The sequence below is a fragment of the Loxodonta africana genome, chromosome 4 (genome assembly GCF_030014295.1).
Source record: "Loxodonta africana isolate mLoxAfr1 chromosome 4, mLoxAfr1.hap2, whole genome shotgun sequence".
NCBI classification, from domain to species: domain Eukaryota; kingdom Metazoa; phylum Chordata; class Mammalia; order Proboscidea; family Elephantidae; genus Loxodonta; species Loxodonta africana.
Window position 1 is genome coordinate 140,519,303 of NC_087345.1, and position 24,494 is coordinate 140,543,796.

Sequence of the window (24,494 nt, forward strand, 5' to 3'; positions counted from 1 at the left end):
CCCCAGATATACTGCAGCCATACTCAAACCTGTCTTTAAATTGCCATATGCCCTGTGTATAATAAATTATTTATTATAGCGTGAAAACTAGTCCCACTTTAAATGTACTGGCCAGGCTGAAGTAGTTGAGAGTGGCCTTGAGTAAGTGAGCAAGAGCCTGGTTGGGATAAGAGTTGGGGTGCAGATGGAGTGAACCTCTACTCTTTTGGATCAGGAGAAGGAGCAGCAGCCGATGGTGGCCTGACGTCACTGATGTTGCCCAGGGTGCCTCAATGGGGCACTTCTCAGTCGAGAGCTTACAAAAAGTCAAGCAGATGTCACAGAAACCAGATACTGGCCCCTGTGAAAATCAGTCCATTGGTCTAAAAGGGATGCGATGCATTGTTTCTCCTGCCTAATGCTTTCTTGTTTGGCTTCCCTGGAGGTCTGTGTTTGTGGAAGAATTGGGCCTAATTGTTTCAGGCAGATGCCTGTGTTCTTTTAGCTGAGGCAGATGGGCAACAGGAGGAGGAGGTGGGGGTGGCTGTGAGGGAGGAGGTGACATTTGTAAACATGTCAAGGGACAATGAAAATTCCATAGATGCACTGGAATCTTGTAAGTGAGAAGAAGAAGTGATCTTTTAAAAATGATGTACAGATCTATAAAGACAGTAATTATATCAATGAGGGTGTTGATTACTGCCTATCTGTGGTCACAGCAGATGAAATCAGCTATAGGGAATACTGATTATTTTCAACCTCTTCCCATACAACGTGTTTTATGAGATCTACTAACAATTTGCAAAATTGGAGGTCACTTTCTCCTTTTCCATCATAAACAACAAAAGGTTCAAAGGGCAGGCATCATAAGGAAGAAAGAAGAGTTGGAAATGGCTTGGGTTAACCTAATGGCTAACTCAGCAGCCTCCAAAGAACCAGGCATTGATGCGAGCAGTCATGTAGCCCCTTGGCCAGGTGTTTCTGAGGCTCCCTGGAATATGCCCTTTAATCAAATCCTAAGTTTTAATTCGACTAAGTCCAAGTCCCTTGTCACCACCCAAAACTTCTATAAACTGAGATGCTGCCTTCCGAGAACCAGACCCAGGCTCTCTCTAGTACCTTACCCCTTTGTCCAGTGGCACCTTCACGTTCATAGACAGAGAGCCAGTTTCCCCATTGATCATGGCTGTTCTCAGCTTCAAGAAGAAAGATAATGGTATTACTTCCATGCCTTACACTGGAGCTTTACTGACCAGATGAGAGGTGACCCCTAGAAACACTTGGTTTTCCCCTTTTTCCTCTTGTCTTTTTTCTCTGAGCAGAATACCGGGAGGGAATATGGAACAGATCTTATATTCTGTTTAGCTTATAGGTTCAGGCATTCACCAAGTTAGTCCCCGAAAGTGGGCTGATGCATCAGGGTACACAGTGTCATATTACCGGAACACAACTTCCTTTAGGATGAGCTCCTGAGACCAAACGCCTGGCTAAAACATTACTAACTCTGTAGCTTATAGACATAATCTCATTCATCCTTAGTAATCCTTGTAATTCAGGAAGATATTGTTATATTATTTTTTTTTAGTTGTTTAAAGAATTTGTCCATTATAGGAATTGCTTCTGGCTTGGGGCTTGGAACCACTCTGGGACTGAACTGCTTTGTCCGAGAGAAGTAGAGTGAGTGATCTCAAAGCTTAATACCACGTGGTTGACCCATTTTGTTGGAGATAGAGCTAATTAGCTTCCTTTTCCCGACTTTCCCCACTCACGATTTCAGCTTGGTCTTCCCACTCCACTTCGGAGAGATCCACGCTGTTGTAGTTAGGTTTGGGCTTCAGTTTCTTCCCCTCTCTGTACTGGAGTGAGCAGGTCAGGAAGAAAAACATGAGGTTAGCACAAGGCCCTGCTCAGTTTCTAAAGCCTTCTGGTATAATCATAAAATCAAAGCACCTCAGTGATTCCTTCAACTTGTCTGGGCCAACCTTCCACCCAATGCAGAGCTTTCCTTACCAATGTTCATGACAGATGGTCTCAGGGCCTCTGAGTGAATATTTCCCACATTGAGGAGCTCTTTTTTTTTTTTGAGTCAGCTTGTCATAGTTTTAGACAGCTGTAATTGCTAGAAAGTTCTTCCCCATACAGAGCTGAAATCTGTCTCCCTGTAACTTTTACCAATTGATCTTAGTTCTTTCTCCTGGGGATACACAGAATGTCTTCTACCTGACAACCCTGGAAATTTCCAAGGTACTTGTCACTCCTTAGATTTTGCTTCTCCAAACTAAATATTTCCAATTTGCAGATGCCTTAACATCCTCTGAATATGCTCCACTTTGTCAACGTCACTCCTAAAATGAGTGCCCAGGACAAAAATCAATAGTGCGGATGGAGTATGACCAGTGTGGTGTGAGTCTGACCTCTCCGGGCCAAAATATCACACAGTTACGACTGCTGCCTATGATTCTGCTTAACTTCTTAGAGAGTTACACTACCCTGCTGGTTCACATTGAATTTTCATTTAATTAAATCCCTTTGGTCTTTCTGACGTGATATACTGTTAAATTACATCTCCACAACCTTACATTTGAGCACTGAGTGTTTTGGCAGAATATTCCATGTATCCCTAATATATTTTATCTTGTTAGTTTCAGCCCATTGTTTTAGAAGAAAACTTTCTGTATACTGATTTTCTCACTTAATGCATTAGCCATACCTTCCAGGCTTTGTAGCATCTGCTTTCTGCATTTTCATCTTGTTGATAGAACTTTTGAGTGGGACAGAGCCCCAAGGAGAGATATTGCAGTGCCTTTCCAGGTGATCTGTAGCTCAGCTGCTACAACAGTGCTCACTTTCATTCTTTTTCTCCTCCCCCATGCCTGGATGACGCCTCCGTTCTAGGTTTTATTGGTGTCCATACTCATGGCAAACAGTGCTGCTCTGCCACCTTTCACATTCGATCTATTTATTCTGAGTAAGGTGCAACATTCCATTGCCGTTGACTAAGTTAAGTCCTGATGACTCCTGAAAAATCGTCTTTAGCTTCTCATATTAAAACCATAATTTCACTTTGTTAGTTACTCATACTCTGGGCACTGACATAGATTTCAGGGCAAAAGTATGGTTCTTGATCCTCTTTCAATTTATTACTAGGCATCTCCTCTATTATTTTCCTTTTATTTTTTTTTAACTCAACACTGGTTCTCCTTAATATCCATCATAAATTGATAGTACTTTCCTTAGGAATCTCATTACATTGGCTTTATCATATCTTTTGTTAGATAATTATATTCTGCTGTATTATTCTCTATTGTTTTACTTATGTAAGTCTTATTTCCTTAATTACATTATAAATTTCATTTTTGGTTCTAGCATATTTCACAGCATTAAAAAGTTAGGCACACAGTAGGTCCACAATATGAATTTATTTGTTGAAGCCTTGTATTCATTTAGATTAAATAGAGGATGACAGGTGGGTTTCTGATCAGTGTCCCTTTAATTGAGCTCTAGGATCAACATATTTATTATTTCCCTAGTGAGTCATTTTGCTGGCATTGGGACTGCTTCCCACAGATCCCGCTGGTACAGGACAGTCACACATCATGAGTTCAGATGATGTGACGTAAGACCTAAAATTAAGGCTCAATATTATGTGCTGCCTTGACATCTGGCCTAACCTAAAGTTCCCTTCTCCACTCTGCTCCTGTGGATAAGGTCTCCTAGCCAAACAACCATCCTTATCACAGGACCAGGCACAGTTCCTGCTTATCCCTGAGTAGTGGGCTTCAGTTCCCTGCCAGCTCATGGACTTATTCAAACAAGCCAATCACATCCTCCCCTGGGAAACAGGGGGCACCTCATCCTCTTAATGCTACAAAGCCTGCCTCCCACAGCCCATGCTTGTTCACCTTATTTCCAAGCACAACCCCTGTGTGGTCCTCCTTCCGTGGGCTATGAGTATATGAAACAATTAGAGAATAACACCACATAGAGAATAATACCACATAGAGAGTTAGAGAATAATACCACATAGGCTGTGACTAATAAACTGCTATCAATTTCATCTGCCCAGTGTTGGGTATTATCTATTTGGCCACCTCCAAAACCCTAGGGCAGGAATTTCCCCATCATCGATGCGGTGAATAACCAAAAGAAAAAAAGACAAACCCGTTGGTGTCAAGTCGATTCCAAATCATAACGACCCTATAGGACAGAGTAGAACTGCCCCATAGGGTTATGGGGTGAATAGGAGGTGATTAAAACAGGTGCTTGTCCAGCAGAGACTGAACTAGGAAGACAGAGTAGACAGAGTTCTTTCCAGTGCACCCTGATCTCTCTTTACTCTGAACCTGCCTGTGGGCCCTCAGTCTCCATTTGAACTGAATGGAATGGAATGTGGTTAGAATGATCTCTCCAAATGGCACCTGGGGCAGATAAACACCTTGGTAAGTTCTTGGAAAAGTACTCTGCTGCCTATTGCCCTCCGCTGCCATCTTCAATTCAGTATAAGACTGGTAGAGGGGACTGGCTAAACTTCCTCTAGGATTTTAACTCCTCTCCTCTTTAACAACTGCTCTGTGAGGTACAGCCATTATTGCTGTGGATAGTGGCCAAGTGCCATGGGGGGGTGGGGGGTGGGGATTAAGGAGCCTCTAGCCCTGAAGGCAGAACCTTTAGATAAGGCTATGCAACTTTTCCTTTTAAGCCATCAGTTGCTCAGTTAAGCCCCTGTGAAAATCCTTCTAGCTTCTGTATCAGGCTGGAGAGAGCTAGGAAGGGGGCAGGAGAACTCGGGAACACATTATTAAGACAAACTCAGGGGAGCCTTGGCATTGCCACCCCCCACCTCTCACGAGAGGGTTCTCCACACTTGTCCTGGCATTTTTATTGTTAACTAGATATTAACACCCCCTTTGGGTGGGGCCCTGGAGTTACACTTATATGGCTGTCAGACTCCCAAGGGAATGTGGGGCTACCTACTGAGGCAGTGATAGGAATGTCAGTGTCTTAAGGGTTTCTATAACCACATATCTGCACACTTCGTTACATGTTCTCTGGTCTGTTCATCAATCATTTCATGTATTTTTGCCTTGTCTCTCCTGCTAGATTATAAATGATTTGAAAACAAAGGCCATAACTCAAATACATTTTTTTTCTCATACTATCCATAACAGAGTGCTGGATTCCTACATGGAGCCCAACATGTGTTCATTGTTTCAACTACTTAATGAACCACTCCCAAGTACTATATAGTTAGGATCCCAAGGCAAATAAGACCTGTACCTACCAAGGGCCGGAGGTCAGGATGGGAGAGGATGTAGCCATTGTTAGTGTTCAAAAAGGCATATCCGTGCACTCCTAGCTGCCAGAGACAGGGATTGAGGCGCATTAGACCTGTTGTTTATGTCGGATCATTGGACTTGGTAAGGGGTTTGGGGCCATAGATAGTTAAAGATGGCCACTCACTGGGGAGAGTTTTCTAAATAGGAATACAATTGAGCCAATGTTTCATTTTTACATTAAAAAACTTATTGTGGTAAAATATAGATAACATGAAAATTTGCCATTTTAACCATTTTTAAGAGTATAGTTGAGTAGCATTCATTGCATTCACAATGTTTTGTACCCATCACCACTGTTTCTAAAACTGCTTCATCACCCCCAAACAGAAACTCAGCACCCTTAAGCAATAACTCCACATTTTTCCTTACCCGCCTCCAGCCCCTACCTATACCCATTGCTGTAGAGTTGATTCTGACTCATAGCAACAGTATAGGACAGAGTAGAGCTGCCCCATAAAGGTTTTCAAGGCTGTAAATCTTTATAGAAGCAGACTGCCACATCTTTCTCCCATGAAGGACTGGTGAGTTCGAACCACTGACCTTTCAGTTAGCAGTCGAGAGGTTAACCACTGCACCATCAGGGCTCCTTTCCCTAGCCTCTGGCAACCTCTAATTCCTTTCCATCTCTATGAATTTGCCTATTGTAGATATTTCATATAAGTTGAATCATGTAGTATTTGCACTTTCATATCTGGCTTATTTCGCTTAATTTTTTTTTTCCACTTCGTGTAATGTTTTAGGTTCGTCCATGTCATAGCATGTATCAGAACTTCATTTCTCTTTATGGCTGAATAATATTCCATTGTATGCATATACCACATTTTGTTTATCCATTTATCTGTTGATGGAAACTGGGTTATTTCTACCTTTTAGCTATTGTGGATAATGTTGTTAAGAACATTAGTATGCAAATATCTGTTTCAGTCCCTGCTTTCAATTCTTTTGGGTCAGTACTTAGGAGTGGAATTGCTGGGTGATCTAGTAATTTTGTGTTTAACTTTTTGAAGACTGTATCCTTTAATTTTGAAGTCTTTTCCAAACTCTATTGTTTATAAAAAAATTATAGCAACAATAATTGTGCTATACTGCTACCTGACCCTTCCCGATCACATGCTCTAGGTGCTTTGATGATATAATATCATTCACTCTTAAAACAGGACTGCACAGCATGGAGGAGCAGGTTGAGAAACTGAGGCATAACCCAAGGAAAGAACTTTTTGAAGGCCACAGAGTAAATTACAGGGAACACTGGCAACGGACTCAGGAGTCCAGGCCACTGCACCCACTTTGTTACCCACCCTGCTCTGGAGACAAAATGGAGAGGCCCCAGCCCAGCTCTGGACTTGGCTGCCACTGCTGGGTAAAGGGTCCTAACACTGCCTGGGGCAGCTCCTGGGGGGCTTGTGACCCCCATTCAGGGACCTGACCCAAGCCCACCTTGTACTTAGGTGCCAGCTTCATCAGCTCTCGCAGGGCTACATCAGAGCCCACCACACCCAGGAGAATGCCATGAGATCGCTGGAAGAAAAGACACTAGGGTTAGGGGACACACAGCTTCCCTGTGAGCAGGGTCAGATAGGACCCGAGGCGTTTACAGAGCTCAGAAATGGAAGCTGCTTAGGCCTCAAGTGGTTCTTCCTCTGCCACTAAATTTTTGGCTGAGCTCCCTGGAATAAAAACCTAGAACCTATCAAGAGAATCCCAGGAGCAATCTCAGCTGCTTAGAAGATTAATGTTCACTATTAATATTTAAGTTATAGTATCTAAATGAAATACAAAGTTGAATAAAATGTTAATCTTCACAGCAGAGGCAAAGTACTGGGAATCTAGGGACGAGAATCTACAGGTGCTCTGAACCACATGATGCCTATAAGGGAACATTTCCTGACCAGATGGAGGATGGAAGGTTCTGGAAATTCTCTCACCAGAGGCCTTTACAAACAGTTAGAGTCTGCCTAAGCTGGTAGGTTAAGTGTGGTTTTGCTGGAAGACTAGGCAGATGACCTCTCCAGCCCCGTTTCCTCAGAGAAATGGCTCCAAGTACACAGTGGACTGGCATCAAGCCAGCTGCATTAGGACCACTGAAGGAGCTTTGGAAAAGTATGGACCCTCCAACTCCTGATTAAGAGATTCTGGTGGAGCTAGTCTGAGACAGAGCCTGGGAATAAGCATTTAAAATCTTCCCAAGGTAGTTCTGTTGCCCAGCCAAGTTAAAAGCCATTGGTCTAAAGATGCTGGCCAGTGGCCCAAAGTTCTAATCACTGCTGCAGTCTCTCAGGCAGTGGCCACTCACCGTTTCGTTCTTTTTGCTGAAGACAGGCATGGCCACAGTAGTCAGGAGCATCAAGCTCTGTGCCTGCGAGGTGAAGAGCTGTCAAAGAGGAAAGAGCAAAGGACAAGAGTCAGGCCCAGGAGGTCCAGCAGTTTTCCCTGCTCACGGCACACAGTGTGGAGAGTCCACCATCACTGCTATCAACTACATGGTGTCACCTTTCAATGGGAAGGAAGAAATCCCTAATGAAGTTTCACTTCTCTGCAAACAGGGAACTGGCAGAAATGGTGGATGAGAAAGGTAGGCTGTAGTGGAGGGTCAAGCTGGTTATCACTTACCAAAGACAGTCCTAAGACAGGGCAAGTCTCAGAACCCCAGAGCCCACAGCCCAGCTTCCAAACTTGCTCATTGAGCTCTCATATCTCAGTCATGCCAAGGATGAGCATGAACCCATAGAACAGGCCCATCCCTCACATGTTCAGGAACAAAGAGGTTTAGCACAGAAAAAACTTGCTGAAAAATCTCTGATATAGACCCAAAGTTGGTACAAGGGGGCCACTCAAGGAGGAGAAGGACTCAGATCCAGACCCATCCACAAACACAAGCAGACACACATGGAACTGAAGTACAAGGGCAGACCACAGTCTATTTGTAGTCCCACCTTGGGGTCATTCCTAACACACATGGGATAGACCCTCAACCTCTTCTCCACTCAATCATTCCCAACCTCCGAGGGTGTTTTCCTTCTGATTCCCTATCTCACCATGCTGCCTCCTCCAGCTACCTTAGGAAAGGGCAGCATGGTGAGGCTCTACCTATGTGCCTCCCTCTAAAATGAAGACAGGTTCCTGAAAAGAGGTGTGCATTGACACTTTTTAAGCATCTGACCCTCATTTAGGTAAACCTAAGGAAGCTGCGAGTCATGGGTGCCTGCAGTAGACATTATCGGACAACGAAGAAATATTTGGCCATCAAGTACCTTCTCTCTACTTCATCTGATTTTTCAATTTAGTTTGGAAGTAAGGTTTTCTTAAAGTGAGCTGCAATTCTGTTCCCAGCTCAGACACATCAATATGGACAAGATGAATGCTCTTAAGTCTCCTTGAGTTATGAATTTATGATGCCATAGGTACTTCTCCCCAGCTTCTCCAGGGAATCCCATTCTTCCCCTCTTACCTGCCCTCTCCCTTAGGAGTCATCTCCCACTCTGCAGGATCCCAGTGCAGCGTGCAGATGTCCCCACACACTTGTCTTTGGGCATCTGTGCCAGGTGGGAGACCTGCCCTGGGCTCAGTGAGGAACATCCTCTACTCAGAAGTTCTCAAAGTTGGATCCAGGAAATTTACAGATGACCCTTGACTATGGGGACTCCTAAGCCAGGGAGAAGGAGAGGCAGGGAAAAGAGAGGAGACGTAAGGACTAGGGGGTCTTCCTTATTAGGAGGACAGCTGCCATTTTTTACAGCGAAGATAAAACTGTGCTGTCATCTGTTGACATGAGGGGAAGAAGGGGCCTGGAAGGCTAGGATGTCCATGAAATGCTAAAGGATGACCTGGCACAATCTGTCTGAAATCATTTTTATGGCATTATAGGGAAGCAAGGTTATGCTGCTTCTCACCTTTGTTCTCCTTCTGTGTCCCTTCTCCAAACACACCCTCAAACATTGCAAGCCACCCTTAGCCAGGGTCCATGCTCCCCTCTTGGATTTCAAGGCTCTGGAAGTTGTGAGTACAAACCCAGCCTTCCCTTTGCCAGCTCCCTTGGCATGAACACAAACACTCACACACGCAGGAAGCATACAAGCAGTGTCTACTGGAGAGGTGGTGGTCCCCTCCTCAGGTCGTGGTAGCTAATGGATGGATGGATGGATGGAAGGAGGGAGGGAGGGAGGGAGGGATGGGTGAATGGGTGGATGGATGGTAAAAAATGGAAGAGAGTGAAAAGTGTGAGACAAAGTACAAAGAAAGACAAATAATCGATCTCTCTCTGTCTCATTCTTGCTCTCTCTTTCTCTTACTCTCTTTCTATCATTCTCTGTCAATGGTATCTGCCCCGAACAGGGTCCTGAGAACACCTAGACAATGAAAGGAGAAACATACCCCAATGAAGGAAGCTTTTCTCTTCTGAGCACTTGCTTTGAGAACAGCAGTTGGTGATAGTTGGATGGCATTTCCTGAGTATGACCTTATTGGCTGAACCCCTTTAAGGTAGATTAATGAATTTTTTCTTCCAAAATTGGCAGGATGGTTCATATCTACTATTAATAGGTAGAGAGGTAAGTATGCCACTGACCTTAGACAGAGTTAAGTCAGAAGCAAAGCTGAAAGTTTGCATTCCTAGCCTCCCTTGTAGCTAGGAGTCAACATGGGCCAATGAAATATAAGTTCGAGTGTCATCTAAGACTCCCTAGAAGTTCCTTTTACAGGAGTGGGACATGCTCCTCTCTCCTTCCACCATCTTGCTGCTCAGAATGTGATGTCTATTGACTAGAGCTCCACTAGCCACCTTGGACCAGGAGGACAAGGGTCATACGTGGGGATGGCAAAGGGGACAGTAGGAAGGAGGGGCCAGTGATGACCAGAGAGCTCCTCATTAGCTCAGGGCCAAACAGCTCTGGACTTCTTTTACGTGAGGGAGAAACACGCTTCTATCTGATTTAATCTGGTATTTTTAGATCTCTTTTAATCTCAGGCTGAAACATCATCACTGAAGCAGATGGTTGCACACGTGATTTGAGAGGTCCCAGGAAGGTTCCTCTTCCCCCAAAACAGCTCATCTGAAATTTTACCTTTGATAATTTATTCCTTTGTATAAGTCATTGCTGCCCACAGGCAGTTTCTGTGAAAATGCAGGTACCCAGGAAAGAAGAGCACATGATTAAGCATTATGATTGATTGTGAATGACTGGTCAAACTTTTTTCTTCCACAGGTAGGGGGGAAGAACAATGAGGGCGGCGAGTCCCAGTGGGGGAAGGCAGGAGAAACAAATTTGGAACAGAGGGCTCTGTCCATGGGGCAGGCCTGGGCAGGTTTGCTGGGAGGATTTCTGGCATCCAGAACAGCATATGGGCATGAAACTGCTACTGGGCTGGGGGGTGTCAGGAGAAGGAGGGGAAAATGCATGAAAGAGGGGGTGTATTCATCCCTTCATAGCTCTGCCTAAGAAGGTATATTATGCTGACTCCTCTCCTGACCCAGGAAGTCACGACTTATACCCCAGGGTCCCTAACTCTGGGGCAGCTGTTACAGCCCCACCTGGCTGTCCAGGTAAGCTTCTGTCCAGGTGATGTCGTGGTCGTGGTTGATGACCATGGGGCGGCTGAGCACATGCAGGTACTCCATCACGTTCTCCTGGGCGTCTGCCAGTGTGGAGATCTGCGTATAGTAGCCTAGTGGAGGGAAAGATTGTGTGGCTGTAGTGATGTGGGGCTCCACTCAAAATCTCCCTGCAGGGGCCAAGCACCCTTCCCCCAGCTGCTGATGCCTCACAGCTGGGTCCTTCACTGGGAATTGCCCTGGGCCACCAGGAACTACCTCCCCTGATGTTATATCTCTTCCAGGGCTGCCGTAGGGTATCAGTACTGAAGGGGAATTCAAAGGCCCAGGTCCTACCTCACTTTGGGAGAACTCTGAGGGCACTTGCAGTCCCAGAGCTTCTCATAGGGACAGCAGAGGTCTCAGGTGCAATCACATTGAGGGTTGGCTGCTCCTTCTCCCAACTCTGCCTCCCTCACTTCCTTATGGGTGTATCTCCCAAGACTGCGTCCCAGTAAAACTTCTGCCTGCAACTCTAGGTCTCAGAGTCTGTGTTCAGGCAACCCAATCTAAGACAGTAATTCCTTGCTCAGCCTCCTCGTTTCTCTGATCATTGTCCTTCCTCAGATTACGAGGTGGGGTGCTATAGCTTCTTTGCTATGTAGCCACAGTGACATTTAAAGACCAAATGGCTTTAAGGCTATGAGTGAATTAGTTCATGAGCACCTCTCTGATTTCATTGCTCACCACCTCCCACAAAACATTCATCCCACACTCAGGTAAAACGGGACATTTTTCTGTTCCCAACATATGTCCTGTCTCAGGTTTTTTGTCCATGCTCTTCCCTCTGCCTGGAATACCCTTCCTTGCTCACTAAAAAAAGTCTGGCTAAATCTTACCAGTTTTTCATGTCTCAGCTTAGACAACCCTTTCTTCAAGAAGCTTTCCCTGACTCCCCAAACTGAGGGAAGCGCCTCTCCCATTGTGCCCCCGGCACCCTGCATAATCTGTGCCCCTCCAGAATTTCAGAATTTCCAGTTTGTTTATTTGTTTGTCTTCCATGCTGGGCAGTAGGAAGAGCAAGACTGAGCCTGTTCTGACCACTCTCGATTCCCCAGGGCCTACAAACAGTACCAGGTTCACAGTAAATGCTTGACAGATTTTTGTTGAATCAACAGTGTCCAAGCTGGCACAGTGAGCCCCAGGTCTTGGGTTCTGGTTAGAAATAGGCCAGGACTGTCTGCATACTAAAAATTATTCCAAAGAAAACAGCGACCCTCTGTTTTTTGTTTGGCAGCAGAACCAGAGCAAATGGGCTTAGTTTGCAGCAAGAAGGATGAAGGCTAGACACCAGAGAGAGCTTACACTTAAAATATTAGTTCCACCTTTACCTCGTCCTGGTTTCGGTATTGTGGTTTTGTGTCAGGCTTTTTTCTTTTTTTTGAAGAGAGAGCTCTTCTCCTTTCTGCAAACACTGGAGAGATGACTCCTAAGTTCTATTTCAGGTGACTTATGACTTAGGAAGAGGCCCTGAAGGCACCATCAAGCACTTACTCAAGGCTCTATGGAGCAATCCACAATTTGTCTCACTTTTTCCAAATAAGAAGAAGGAGGGCATGTCCTGTCATTCCTCCCACATCACCACTTCACTGCACAGCGCCAGTGCAGAAGCCTGCACACAGCACCTCTGGGTGTCCCACTTGTGCTCAGGTGTGGGCTACAAGGCACTCACTCGGCTGACATGTCACCTACCTTTGTTGTTGCACGCGATCCACTTCATGCAGTCAGCAAAAGTCACTTCTCTCCCAATGAGGTAGGTGAAAACTCGGACCTAATCCACAAGACACAGAGCGGCTCAGCAGACATTTTCTCCACAAACAGCAATCATTCCTGGCCATAGTAATGCTAACTTTATTTATGTGGGTTTTAGATGCTGGGTCAACCAGTTTGCAGGCTTTGGATTCCCCCAAGTGGTACCGTGATGGCGCAAACATTTAAGTGCTCAGATGCTAACTGAAAGGATGAGAGTTCAAATCCCCCCAGTGGCTGCATGGGAAAAAAACCCTGGTGTTCTACTTCTGTAAAGACGATCATGAGGACAACTCTACAGGGCAGCTCTACTCTTCACATGGGGTCACCATAAGTCAAAACGGACTCGATGGCACCTAACAACACCAACAACACCTCCTTGTGATCTGAAAAGATGCTAAGGTCCAGGCAGCAAAATGATTGGCCCAGGGCCAAGGTGAGCGTGGAGCAGGTATAAGGCTGAGGTTCACAGTCCAGCAACTTTCATGTCTCAAAACCATATTCTGATCCCTCATCCTGACTGCCCTCACATTCCTCTTCATTGAGACCTCTGTGCCTAAAAACCAGTTGCCGTTGGGATGATTTTGATTCATGGTAACCCATGTGTGTCAGAGTAGAACTGTGCTCTACAGGGTTTTCAATGCCTGATTTTTCTGAAGTAGATCACCAAGCCTTTCTTTTGAGGGCTCTCTGGGAGGACTTGAACCTCCAACTTTTTGGGTAGTAGCCTAGCACATTAACCTTTTGCACCACCCAGGGATGATTTCTCAGTACCTAGGACTGACATAATTTTTGACCACCAAATCGAGACATAGCTCCAATAAACATTGTTGTTGGGTACGTTGAATCCGTTCCGAGTCATGGCGAGGCTATGTACGACAGAACTAAACGCTGCCTGGTCCTGTGCCATCCTTACAATCATTGCTATGTTTGAGCCCATTGTTGTAACCACTGTATCAATCCATTTTGCCATAAAGATTAAAAAAAAAAAATGGGGCAGTTCCACCCTGTCATAGAGAGAGAGTCGCTATGAGTTGGAATTGACAGCACACAACAACAGTGGGACAGAACACTTGAACTCAGTGCAGCCCTGGCTTTTCTAGGTCCCACTGGTTGTCCTATCCATGGCAGCAGGAGAACTCTCCCCTTGGCCCCTTCCACTCCTCCTTGAACCCCCACTAGGAGGATAACCTTGCGATCCGGCCAATTATACTTCTCAAATACTGGCTCATAGTCCTCCACGGCACCATCGGTGATCAACATGATGGCCTGGTTACAGAGGCTTCCTTGCCTGGCCTCCTGGAACTGTGTGGGGAAGGGGAGGACACCATGACTGCGGGCTGTGAACTGCCCTCCCTCCACCTCCACCTCTTATCCCTGTCACTCTCCCCTGACTTCCTCAGGTGCGCATACCTGCTTGAGGATTTGGAAGGCTTCACTCAGGGCTTGGTTCACAATCCCTACACCTCTGACCATCAGCTCTTCCACCAGCTGTTTGAAATGCTGTCATGAGTGAAAAAATTTGAGAAAGGTCAAGGGGTTGAGTGGGCCAGCAAGCCTTCATCTTTGGTCTAAATTCAGGAGACTATTTAGAGGTATTGTCCAAAAGAACACCATTGCAGATTCCACCTCTTCATGATCCACCTAATTTCGTGGGCTGAGCCCCTGCAATAATTGTTTCTCAAATGGCCTCAAGGTAACTGGGAGAGAATGACTTTTCGTATCCCCTGCACTGGAAGGATACTGCCAAGTGTGAGCACTACCAGAGGACTGGGCAGGGACAGGGATGAGGAATGATCTCCTGGGAGCCAACACCCAAGTTCCTGTGGTCTCAGGAACATCAACATCCTAGCCCTTAACTCGATGGTGAGTGAGCATTTCACAGGAGAAGACGTGGAGGCAGCCAGGGACTCTAGGAACCAACCTATGGGCCAAAATTCAAGAGGAAGCCAAACCCAAATTCCCCACCACAGAAGGAAGGATTTATGGCACACAAAATGTCCCTTTAAAAAACAGTTGCCACATCCTCTCCTCCTTGGCCTTTTACCAGAGAAAAGGACTCAACTCAATGAGTTTGAATTTCTTCTCCTTTTGAGGAAGTTCCCGTGAAGACTGACAGAGTGAAAAGGCCCACGGGGGAGGCAAAGAGGGGGACTGAGTCCTGGGTCATTCACAGAGTGAAAAACTAGCCCCTGAATAGCCGAGCTTCCCTTAGATGCAGCCTTTCACTATTTCCTGTAAATAGGTAGGTACCATATTTATAAGAGAGATTTCTTGGGCATATTTGCATGGTTAACCACAAATTTGCTTTGCCCTCTTTCTAAGTGCTATGGAGTAAGTACAAGGGGGCCATTAAAGCAGTCTACGCAGGTGACACCTCAATATCCTAGCAGGAACAGGGGCTCAGAACCATCAGGCCACAGTGGACACTCACCTCTCGGTTGTCTCGATCTGCTTGGACGAGGATCCCTTTAAAGCAAGGCTCAATGTAATGAACATATTCGTTGTACTACGGTTGCGGTGGGGAGAGGCGAAGAAAGAATAAACAGGATTAGTTAGAAAGTCAGGGCCTGGTGAAGAAGCTTAGGCACTTCATAGGGTGGTCAGGGGTGAGGTTCACCTAGACAAGTGCTTACTATTATCTTGGGGTATACTTTACTTTTTGCAACTTTTCATACTAGAGAGAAGAGAGTAGGAAGAAGAACAGGGCCTATGAACTCTAAAAATTCTCTCATATCTGAATTCTGGGCTTTTTCTGAGCTGGCTGGCTGAGGGACATTCATTTCCCAGAGTTCAGAGAAGATGCAGTTGCTGAGAGAATTCCTTTGGGTCTCTTCCTCAAAGATCAGACAAGGTGCCCCCACAGGGAAGCCCAGAACCTTCCATGTGCACCCCCTCCCCAACAGGCCTCATGGCGGGATGAGGCTCTGTGCTTTCTTCTCTTTGCTGTGTGTATATGAAGGGGTCCTTTTGCTATCAACAGAGGGTGGGGTGGGGAAGGAAATGAATTATTACTTGTCCTCCCTTTCTCTTAATCACCCCTCTTCCTCATAGTTAAACTCAAATCTTCCATATTGCTCTGACGTCCTTAATGCACTTCTGCATAAACGAGAGAAGGAAAGAAGGGGAGATAGTGGTGACCAAGCGGTAGGACAGCATGGGTGCTCTGGGGAGAATGTTGGCAGCGAACACTTCCCTGAACTTCTACTTCCCAATCTGTTGAAAAAGCTGGGGGGTGGGAGAGGGAAGACAGGGTTGGGCGAGAGGGCAGAAAGGCTCTGAGGGATAGGCTCACACTGTCCCACTCTTGTGGAGTGATGGAACCTATTTTCTGTGGCCGTCCTGTCACTCCTGCAGGCCCAGGAACAGGATGGAGAGAGGATTAAGATGAGGAGATAGGGTCTAGGGGTGACACAGGTGGGTAAACAGAGGGAGGCCTCCAGGGAGCAGTTCAGAGAGTGTGGGCTGGAAATACAGGAATGGAGGGGGGCATTCTTGTACCCCAGCAAGATTATTTACAAGTTAGACAATTTTGCCTTGGCATTACTTTGCTAGATAAGTAGATTCCACTAAAGATCGGGATTTGGGGCGATGTGACAGGCTGTGGGCAGAACTTTTGGATCAGGTAGAACTTCTAGTGCCCTTCAAAGCCCCAAGGTGGCTGTCAGCTCTGCCTCTTCAGAGGATTCAAATGGCCCACTTTTGTTGCATTTCAAAATAGCATCCTAACTTGTCCCCCCTTTTTTCTTTATTCCTCTACTTCATCACTTCTCTAGGGATAGGTGGAGCTGCCCTCGGGAAGCGTTGCTGTAAAAACAGGTCCCAGATTTGTTGTTCCCTTTCTAGGCTCACACCACCTACTTTCCCCCTTCTTCCAATTCTTCTGGATTTGATGAGATTAAAGAACTGGGGAGGACTGGAATTGTTGTGAAGCAGGAACCTGGGGATCATTCACTCTACATCAGATTGGAGAATAGATCTGAATGGGAATAAACTGGGCATTTACTTATGGTCAGTGGTTCTTCGCCTTTATTAGATCCTAGACTCCTCTAAGAAATTGAAAGATAGGACCCAGGAAAATGGATGTACACAGCATTTTATATATAATTTCAGGGGCTAGGACAGACCATGGACCTTAGCGTAATAGCCCAGCTCGAGAGAAGAGAATCAATCTATAGTAGGAGGCATCAAGTATTGGTCATTCTAGAGCAGGTAGAAGAAATTATTTTCTCAAAGGAGTGAGAACTGCTCTAGAACAAGAAAGCACATTTACCGCAATGATGTTAACGAAATCATTCTCTCCCAGGGTGTCCAAGATGGTGGAGATGGTATGTTTGGCAATAGCCATCCTCAGCCCCTTCATGCTGCCGCTCACGTCCACTACAATCACTATGTCCTTGGGAGAAGTAGCAGCCTGTATGTACCTTTGGCATGAAGAAATGGAAAGAAAAGGGATAAGCAGAAGATGGGAAAACCAAAGTCAAATAACCCCCTGACCAAGAGTTTTCAGTTATTTCTATTCAAATTCTGGCCCAAATACATTCAAAGTTCAGGGCCCCATCTATGATAAATTTTGTTGTGTCCTATATCAACTCGGCATACTTCTGAAGCCATTTTGGCTTGATGTAGTTGGGCATGTGCCTACTCAATGGGCCATCAGGTGGGAAAAAGGTCAAATCCTGGTGGTTACCCTGGTCCTGTTTGGTTTAGACCAACCAGAGTTCCTACGGGGCTGGCAGTGGGAAAGGAGAGAGCTGGGTTTCACCCTGAGTGTCTGTTACAAATCTGCCAGAGAAGGGGCAGCAAGGGAGAGGAGATCCTGACAGAAGGTGCATATGAGGACAGTCCAGTGTTCTGGAAGGAGGTTTAAATTGAGAAAGAGAAACGTTATCAGTTCTAGATGATCAGTCCTGCAGCAAAGGCAGTTGTAGAGGGAAGGGAGGCATCTAGCTGGCAATTCTTCCTGCTTTGTGCTGGATTAGGCCTTTTGGTGAGGTGGGGTGTTAAAGGGGGTGGGCAAAGAGTATAGGAGAACTAGGAGCCAGAGATTTTTCCCCTATGAGTTCTTACCAGCCACGATTTCGGCAGTCAAAGGCAATGACTCCATTCTCATCAGGTGCCCATTTTATACCTGGGGAAATAAAGGCTGGTTCTTTCACTAGCTCAGTGAGGCTTCCCCAGAGCCCCTGGCTGGGTGCTGACACCCAGAATGGCCATGATCCCCAGGCAGAGCCAGCTGTGATCTGGGCAACAGGGTGTAGGAACATAGATTATATTCTGTAAATTGGGGCAGCAGGCAATGAGGGAGCCTGCTCTATGGAGGATCACCCACCATGTAAACTGCCCCTATCTCAAATGGGGTTATTTTATAGGGAAGATCCCTAAATGTGGGGCCTGCAACCCATTTGTGAGATGTGACTTTTAACATCCATTATCAAAGCATAGACAAGGTGGTAAGAGAGCCAGATACCCTGTTTTCCAATGTAGTGCTCTTCTTGCTAGCCCATCTGCCACTAGTCAGGTTAAACTCATTAGTGCTCATGATCCCTTCTGTTAGTTGGGTCAGGAGAAATGATGTGGGTATGCAGCTGTAAGCTCCTTGAGGACAGGCATTCCCAGCACTTAGTGCAGTGTCTGACAGCACCTGGCAGAGTAAATGCTCAATAAATGCCTGTTACATGAATGAAAGAACAAATACATGAATATGGAAGCTCTTCCTTTAACCTAACGAAGTGCTATGGTCGATTTTGTCCTATTCATGTAATCAAATACTTGGCTAGATACACATAAAGCACTGATAACACTGATATGATTCATGATAGAATCTCTATTCAATAGGATTTTAACAATTTGGAATAGTGGATTCAAATAAAGAAGATTGAAAATAACAGTTAAAATTGTAATATGTTGCATTTGAAGTAGAAAAAAATTATGGCAATATCATGAATGACGAGGAGTTCTAAAGGATTTGCTGTTCCATAGCAGTTAGACTTCAGACAAGACATGCTCTTTGAGGCTTTGCTGGTCTCTCAAAAACAGGAGAGATTTGCAGGTAGTACACCCCCAAACTAATGATAACAGAGTCCCAAGGGTGAGGGGCAGGGGCCAGGAGTATAAGGAGCCAAAGACTTGATATGGAGAAAGATGATGTTGAAAGATGGAAAGTATGGATGAGAGCCATGGGTGGAGTTCATGTGGCTGGAGCTTGAATGTCAGGGGTCCGATCTGGACCTGTAGCAATGAAAAGTGGGGTCATCCTATAGCTGCTTTCCAGTAGCAACATGGTGATGGGCATTTGGATCTTCAGAACAGCAATGAAAAGGAGAAGCTAAGTCTGAGGCTCCTGACTCTGAACCAAAACCTTGGAAGATGGTGTTGGTGGTCCTGGTATGGGAATATCCTCAATTCCTGGCAGAAATACAAGGAAATCCTTTTTAGAGGAAGCTTTCCAAAGTCAGACCTGCAGAATTCCTACAAACATGCCCTCATGAGCAAAGATTACTAAATACATAAAAAGGCAGCTCCTATGAGTAAAAGGCAGCAGAGTCAAGAATCATCAGACTTAGCCCCTCAAAGATCTCAGATGTTGTAAATATCAAATACAAAATATAGAGTAACCATGTTTGAGGAAATAAGAAACAGAAACATACAGAAAGAAATAAAGTGTCAGCCTTCAAAAAAAAAAAAGAGGGAACTTTTAAAAATGAAAAAAAAAATTTAGGTTGAAAAAATCTAAAAGGATAGTGGATTATTCATACAAAGAGAGAATTTGTATATTTGAAGAATTTGCCTAGAATCCTGTGGAGGCTAGAATAAGAAGGTTCAATATATATGTCTGATTGGAGATCCAAAATAGAAAAGGGAGAGCACATAGGAAAGAAAATGGTTAAGTACATGATGCCTGAAAAATTTCCAGAGCTGATAAATCCACAAATTCACTGATCCAGCAAGTATAGTATACCCAAAGCAGGATAAATAAAAAGATATCCACATATAAATGCATCATAGTGAAACTGCAGAATGTCGAAAGCAAAAAGACCTTGAAAGCAGCCAGAAAGAAAGGCCAGAACACCTACAAAGAAACAGCAGTTAAATCGACAGCAGATTTTCTCAACATCGCTGGAAGCTAGAAGACAATGGGAAAATATTTTTAAAGTGCTGAGAAGAAAGAACTGTTAATTTAGAATTGCATTCCCAGAAATACTATCATTCAAGAATGAGGATAAAATAGAACAATTATAGATAAACACAAAATGTAACAGTTTACCACCAAAAGACCTGCTGTAAAGGAACTTCTGGAGGATTTACTTTAAAAAGAAGGAAAGTGATCTTGGAAAGACAGCCTGAGATGCATGAAGAAAAAGCAAACAAATAAAAAGATAGACAAGTAGTTAAATCCAAACAAGCAATAACTGTATCCAATAACAGTAATAGTGTTTAGTTTGTGCAGATGAAAAAATGTGAAATATCATATGACAATAGAATGGAAGTCAGAATGGGGGGAGGCATGAAAGAGTTTTAAGGTCTTTTTGACTAGGAGAAGGGTAAAAATGTTATTTAATTTTAACATTTTGTTATGTTAAATACAGGTAGTTCCTGACTTACGATGTATTTGCATTACAACCAACCACATTTACAACTGTCCATTTATTTTGTGCATCTTATCTTTAGTAATCTGTACTACATACAATGCTGCAGTGCATAATTTGCCGATGTTATCATTCTCAGGTGTTCACTCACGGATGTTCAATTTTATGATTTACTCTTCAAAACACTGCTGTATAGCAGGCTGAAACATTGCATCTTCCTGGGAAAATGCATGCAGGGGATGTGGAAAAAATTGCTGAGTTATGTAAACATGCTGCAATCATTTGATCAGGATAATATGATGGAAAAGACTGGTGGAAAAATCATCCACATGGCAAGAACCTGAATTTAGAACTTGGTATCACCGATGTGGAACAGTTCTTGGATCACGAAGAAGGGGAATTGACAGATCAGGACTTGATGGATTTTGAAAAGGAAAGAAATGCTGAAGAAGAAAGAAATAACGAGGAAGAGGGAGGAGGAAACTTTTCAAAAAATTTTATGCGAAAGGACTGGCTGAAGGTTTTCTAAACTTAATTAGGGGCTTCAGCTTCTTGAAAACATGGACCTGAATGCTGATCACTTTGCTAAAGTTGACAGGCAGATTCGGGAAGCAGTGAGATGTTACCATGAAATATATGAAGAAAAAAAAGAAAAGGACCATACAGACAACTTTCATTAATTTTCTGACTAGGAAGTCCACCCCCATTCCCAGGGATAATCCAGATGATCCAGAACCTTCTATAAGTGGAGTTATTACTGCAAAATGCCAATGTTGTCTAACTCTTCTTCATTGTTGGAGTAAATTTTTATGATTTGTGTATTTTTAATGTATGTATATGGTTAAGTGTTACGGCCGCTGACCAAAGGGATGGCAGTTTGAGTCCGCCAGGCGCTCCTTGGAAACTCTGTGGGGCAGTTCTATTCTGTCCTATAGGGTTGCTATGAGTCGGAATCGACTCGACGGCACTGGGGTGAGTATATATTAAAATGTGTTTGTAAGTTTATATGCAATGTTTTCAACCCCAAAAGACAATAAAGATTGGATTTATGAAGATGCTGATAATAAAAGGCAATAATAATAAATGGTAAACAAACAAAAAAATGAGGCATTTGACTAATGTCAGAACTGACTTACGATGGAGTCATCAGAACAGAACCCTGTTGTAAGTTGGGGGCTACCTGTATGCCTAATAAAATTACAGGAGTAATTACTAAAAGAATAAAAATAGGGGGCATAAGTGCCAGAGTGGTAGAGAGTTTTAAAATGGGAAATAATGGAAGAAGAGGAGATTTATCAGAAAAATTTAATCATTAAAAAAAGCAAAAGATCAAAAAAGGAAACATAAAAATAGTGGGAAAGTAAAAATTTAAAAAATAAAGTGATACCAAGTTCAAATATATCAATGTTCACAATAAATGTAAATGTGCTTAACTTGCCAACTAGTAAAAGAGACTGTCCGTTTGGATGAAAATTAAAAAGTTATTAATTATTTTTAAGAGATAAAGCTAAAACAAAATGACATAGAAAGGTTGGCAGTAAAGGGATGGGAAATTATGTTTCATATATATACACGCACACACACACATACGTATACATATGTATGAAACTTTGTTTCTTAGACTTTGGACATGTTATCAGGAGGGACCAGCCCCTGGAGAAGGACATCATTCTTGGTAAAGCTGAGGGTCAGCGAAAAAGAGGAAGCCCCTCACAGTGGCTGCTACAATGGGCTCAAACATAGCAATTGTGAGGGTGGTACAGAACCAGGCAGTGTTTCATTCTGTCGTGCATAATGTTGCCATGAGTCTGAACCAGTCTGGCAGCACCTAATAGCAACAGCACCATATACATATGGCAAACATGGTTGCCACTCTATGAATATCAGGCAAAATAAACATAAAATAAAAAGTATATTGAGGGTTATCAGGGGTCGCAATTATTGATAGGTCAAGCAGACATAAAATCAGCAAAGATATAGAAAATTTTAACAGCGCAATTAACAAGCTTGATTAATGACTTATATAGATTTTTTCATCCAACAGTTCTCAAATACACATGGAATATTTACAAAACTTGACAACATACTAGGCCATAAAACAAATTTCAATTAATTCCATGTAGTCAGTACACCATGTTCTCTGACTTTGCAAAATGATTGAACTAGAAATGTATAATAAAAAGATAAGTATAAAATCTCCATATATTTGGAAATTTAAAAAATGTATTTTTAAATAATTCAAAGGTCAAAGAAGAAATCACAAGAAAATTGTAAAATACTCAGATGCAAATGAAATTAAAACACTACCAACCAAAACTTGTGAGATAAGCTTAAATGTAGCTTCCAGTGACAATGTGTAGCTGTAAATGCTTATTTTAGAAATGACAAAAGGCTAAAAATAAAAGCTAAGTGTCCAATTTAAGAAGTCAGGAGAAGGCAAAACAGAATAAATCCAAAGAAAAATAAAGCTGAAATAGATGAGATAGGAAACCAAGAAACAATACAGAGTGATCGACGAAGACAAGACGATTTCTCAAAAGACTAACAAAATAAAGAAACCACTGGGAGATTGATAAAGAAAAAAATGAACAATACTATAAATAAAAAGGAGACATAAGTATAGTCACAGAAGAGATTAAAAAGATAAGAAGAGAATAATAGCTTTATGTAAATAAATTCAAAAAATTAGGTGAAATAGATGAGTTCTTAGAAAAATGTAATTTATCAAATTTTAAGAAGAAATAGAAAGCCGTATTAGTCTTGTAAGTATTAAATAAATGGAAGGGGTTTAAAATTTTCCCATAAAGTAAACACCAGGCCCATATGGTTTTAAAGATGAGTTCTAGTAGGCATCAAGGAATTAATCACTCTAATATTATTCAAACACTCCTAAAAACCAAATAAAAAGGGAATACTCTGCAATTTATTCTATAAAGCTGATATAACTTTGACAACAGACAAGGCCAGTTCAAGAAAGAAGAATTACAGGACCATCTCACTTATAAATACAGATGTAAAAGTCCTAAACAAAATATTAGTAAACCAAATCCAGCCGTACATAAAAAGGTTATAATTTACTGTAATTAATAGGTTTATCAGAAGAAAATAGAGGTGAATTTCTGGAGTCAGAGATTAATAAATTTGTTGCATTAAAATCAAGAATTTTGCTCACCAAAAGCTTACTGAAAGAAAACTACAAGACAAGCAAAACTAGAACAAGATATTTGCAATCCATAAAACTGACAAAAGATTAGTATCAAGGATATACAAAGAACACCTACACATGAAGCGAGAGAGAGAGAGAAAAAAAAAACTATCCAATAGAAAAAAGGCAAAAGACATTAACAGGCATTTCACAGAAGAAGAACTATAGCTAATAAACATATAAAGAGATGCTCAGCTTCACAAGTGATCAAAGAAATGCAAAGCCAGACCACAACGAAATGCCGTTTTATACTAAAAGATTATTAGCAAACATTTTTTAAAAACAATACCAAGGGTTAGAAAGAATGTGCATCAGTAGGCTTTCTTATTCATTGCTGATGGGGAAATAATTGGTACACGCATTTTGGAAAACAATCTGTCATTTTCTTGTCAAAATTGGACACTGTTGTATCTTAAGACCTAGCAATTCCACACCTAGATATACATCCAAGAGAAACTGTTTTGATGTGTCTCAGGAGACATGTACAAGAACATTTATAGCAACACTGTTCTTAAAAGCCCAAAACAAAACAAAACCCAGAACTGGAAACAACCTAAATGGGATCAGGAGAATAGATAAACTGTGATATATTTACTCCAAAGAATATTATACAGTAACAAAAATGACTAAGTATGTGACAACCCAGAAAAATCTTGGTAGTAATATTGAATTTAAAAAAGCAAGTTCTAAAAGACTGTATACAAAACCAGGTTTTAAAAGTCTAAAAATAAGGAAAGCAAAACAATATATTGTTTAAAAAAAAAAGAACAAAACCCGTTGCCGTTGAGTCCATTCCGACTCATAGCAAGCCTATAGGACAAAGTAGAACTGCCCCATAAGGTTTTCAAGGAGTGCCAGGTGGATTCGAACTGCCTACCTTTTGGTTAGCAGCCATAACTCTTAACCACTACGCCACCAGGGTTTACATATATTGTTTAGGCAGACATATAAATGAGATAAAATGAAACAAACAGACAAAAAATTCTGAATAGAGTGATAAGCTTCTGGCCGGAAACCCTGGTGGAGTAGTGGTTAAGTGCTACAGCTGC

General features: G+C 43.0%; 1 protein-coding gene across 1 annotated transcript in view; it reads right to left on the minus strand.

Annotated features, from left to right (window-relative positions):
* Positions 1-527: 527 nt before the first annotated feature.
* The window catches only part of LOC100663604 (voltage-dependent calcium channel subunit alpha-2/delta-4), a 39,335-nt gene continuing 15,368 nt past the window's right edge, over positions 528-24,494 (minus strand). Inside the window, 12 exon segments of the mRNA XM_064284779.1 lie at positions 528-1,175; positions 1,749-1,835; positions 5,261-5,392; positions 6,743-6,833; positions 7,609-7,686; positions 10,843-10,976; positions 12,595-12,673; positions 13,843-13,956; positions 14,065-14,154; positions 15,086-15,160; positions 16,925-17,075; positions 17,722-17,782. Of these exon segments, the coding sequence (XP_064140849.1) occupies positions 1,801-1,835; positions 5,261-5,392; positions 6,743-6,833; positions 7,609-7,686; positions 10,843-10,976; positions 12,595-12,673; positions 13,843-13,956; positions 14,065-14,154; positions 15,086-15,160; positions 16,925-17,075; positions 17,722-17,782 (1,040 nt within the window). The 3' untranslated portion in view covers positions 528-1,175; positions 1,749-1,800.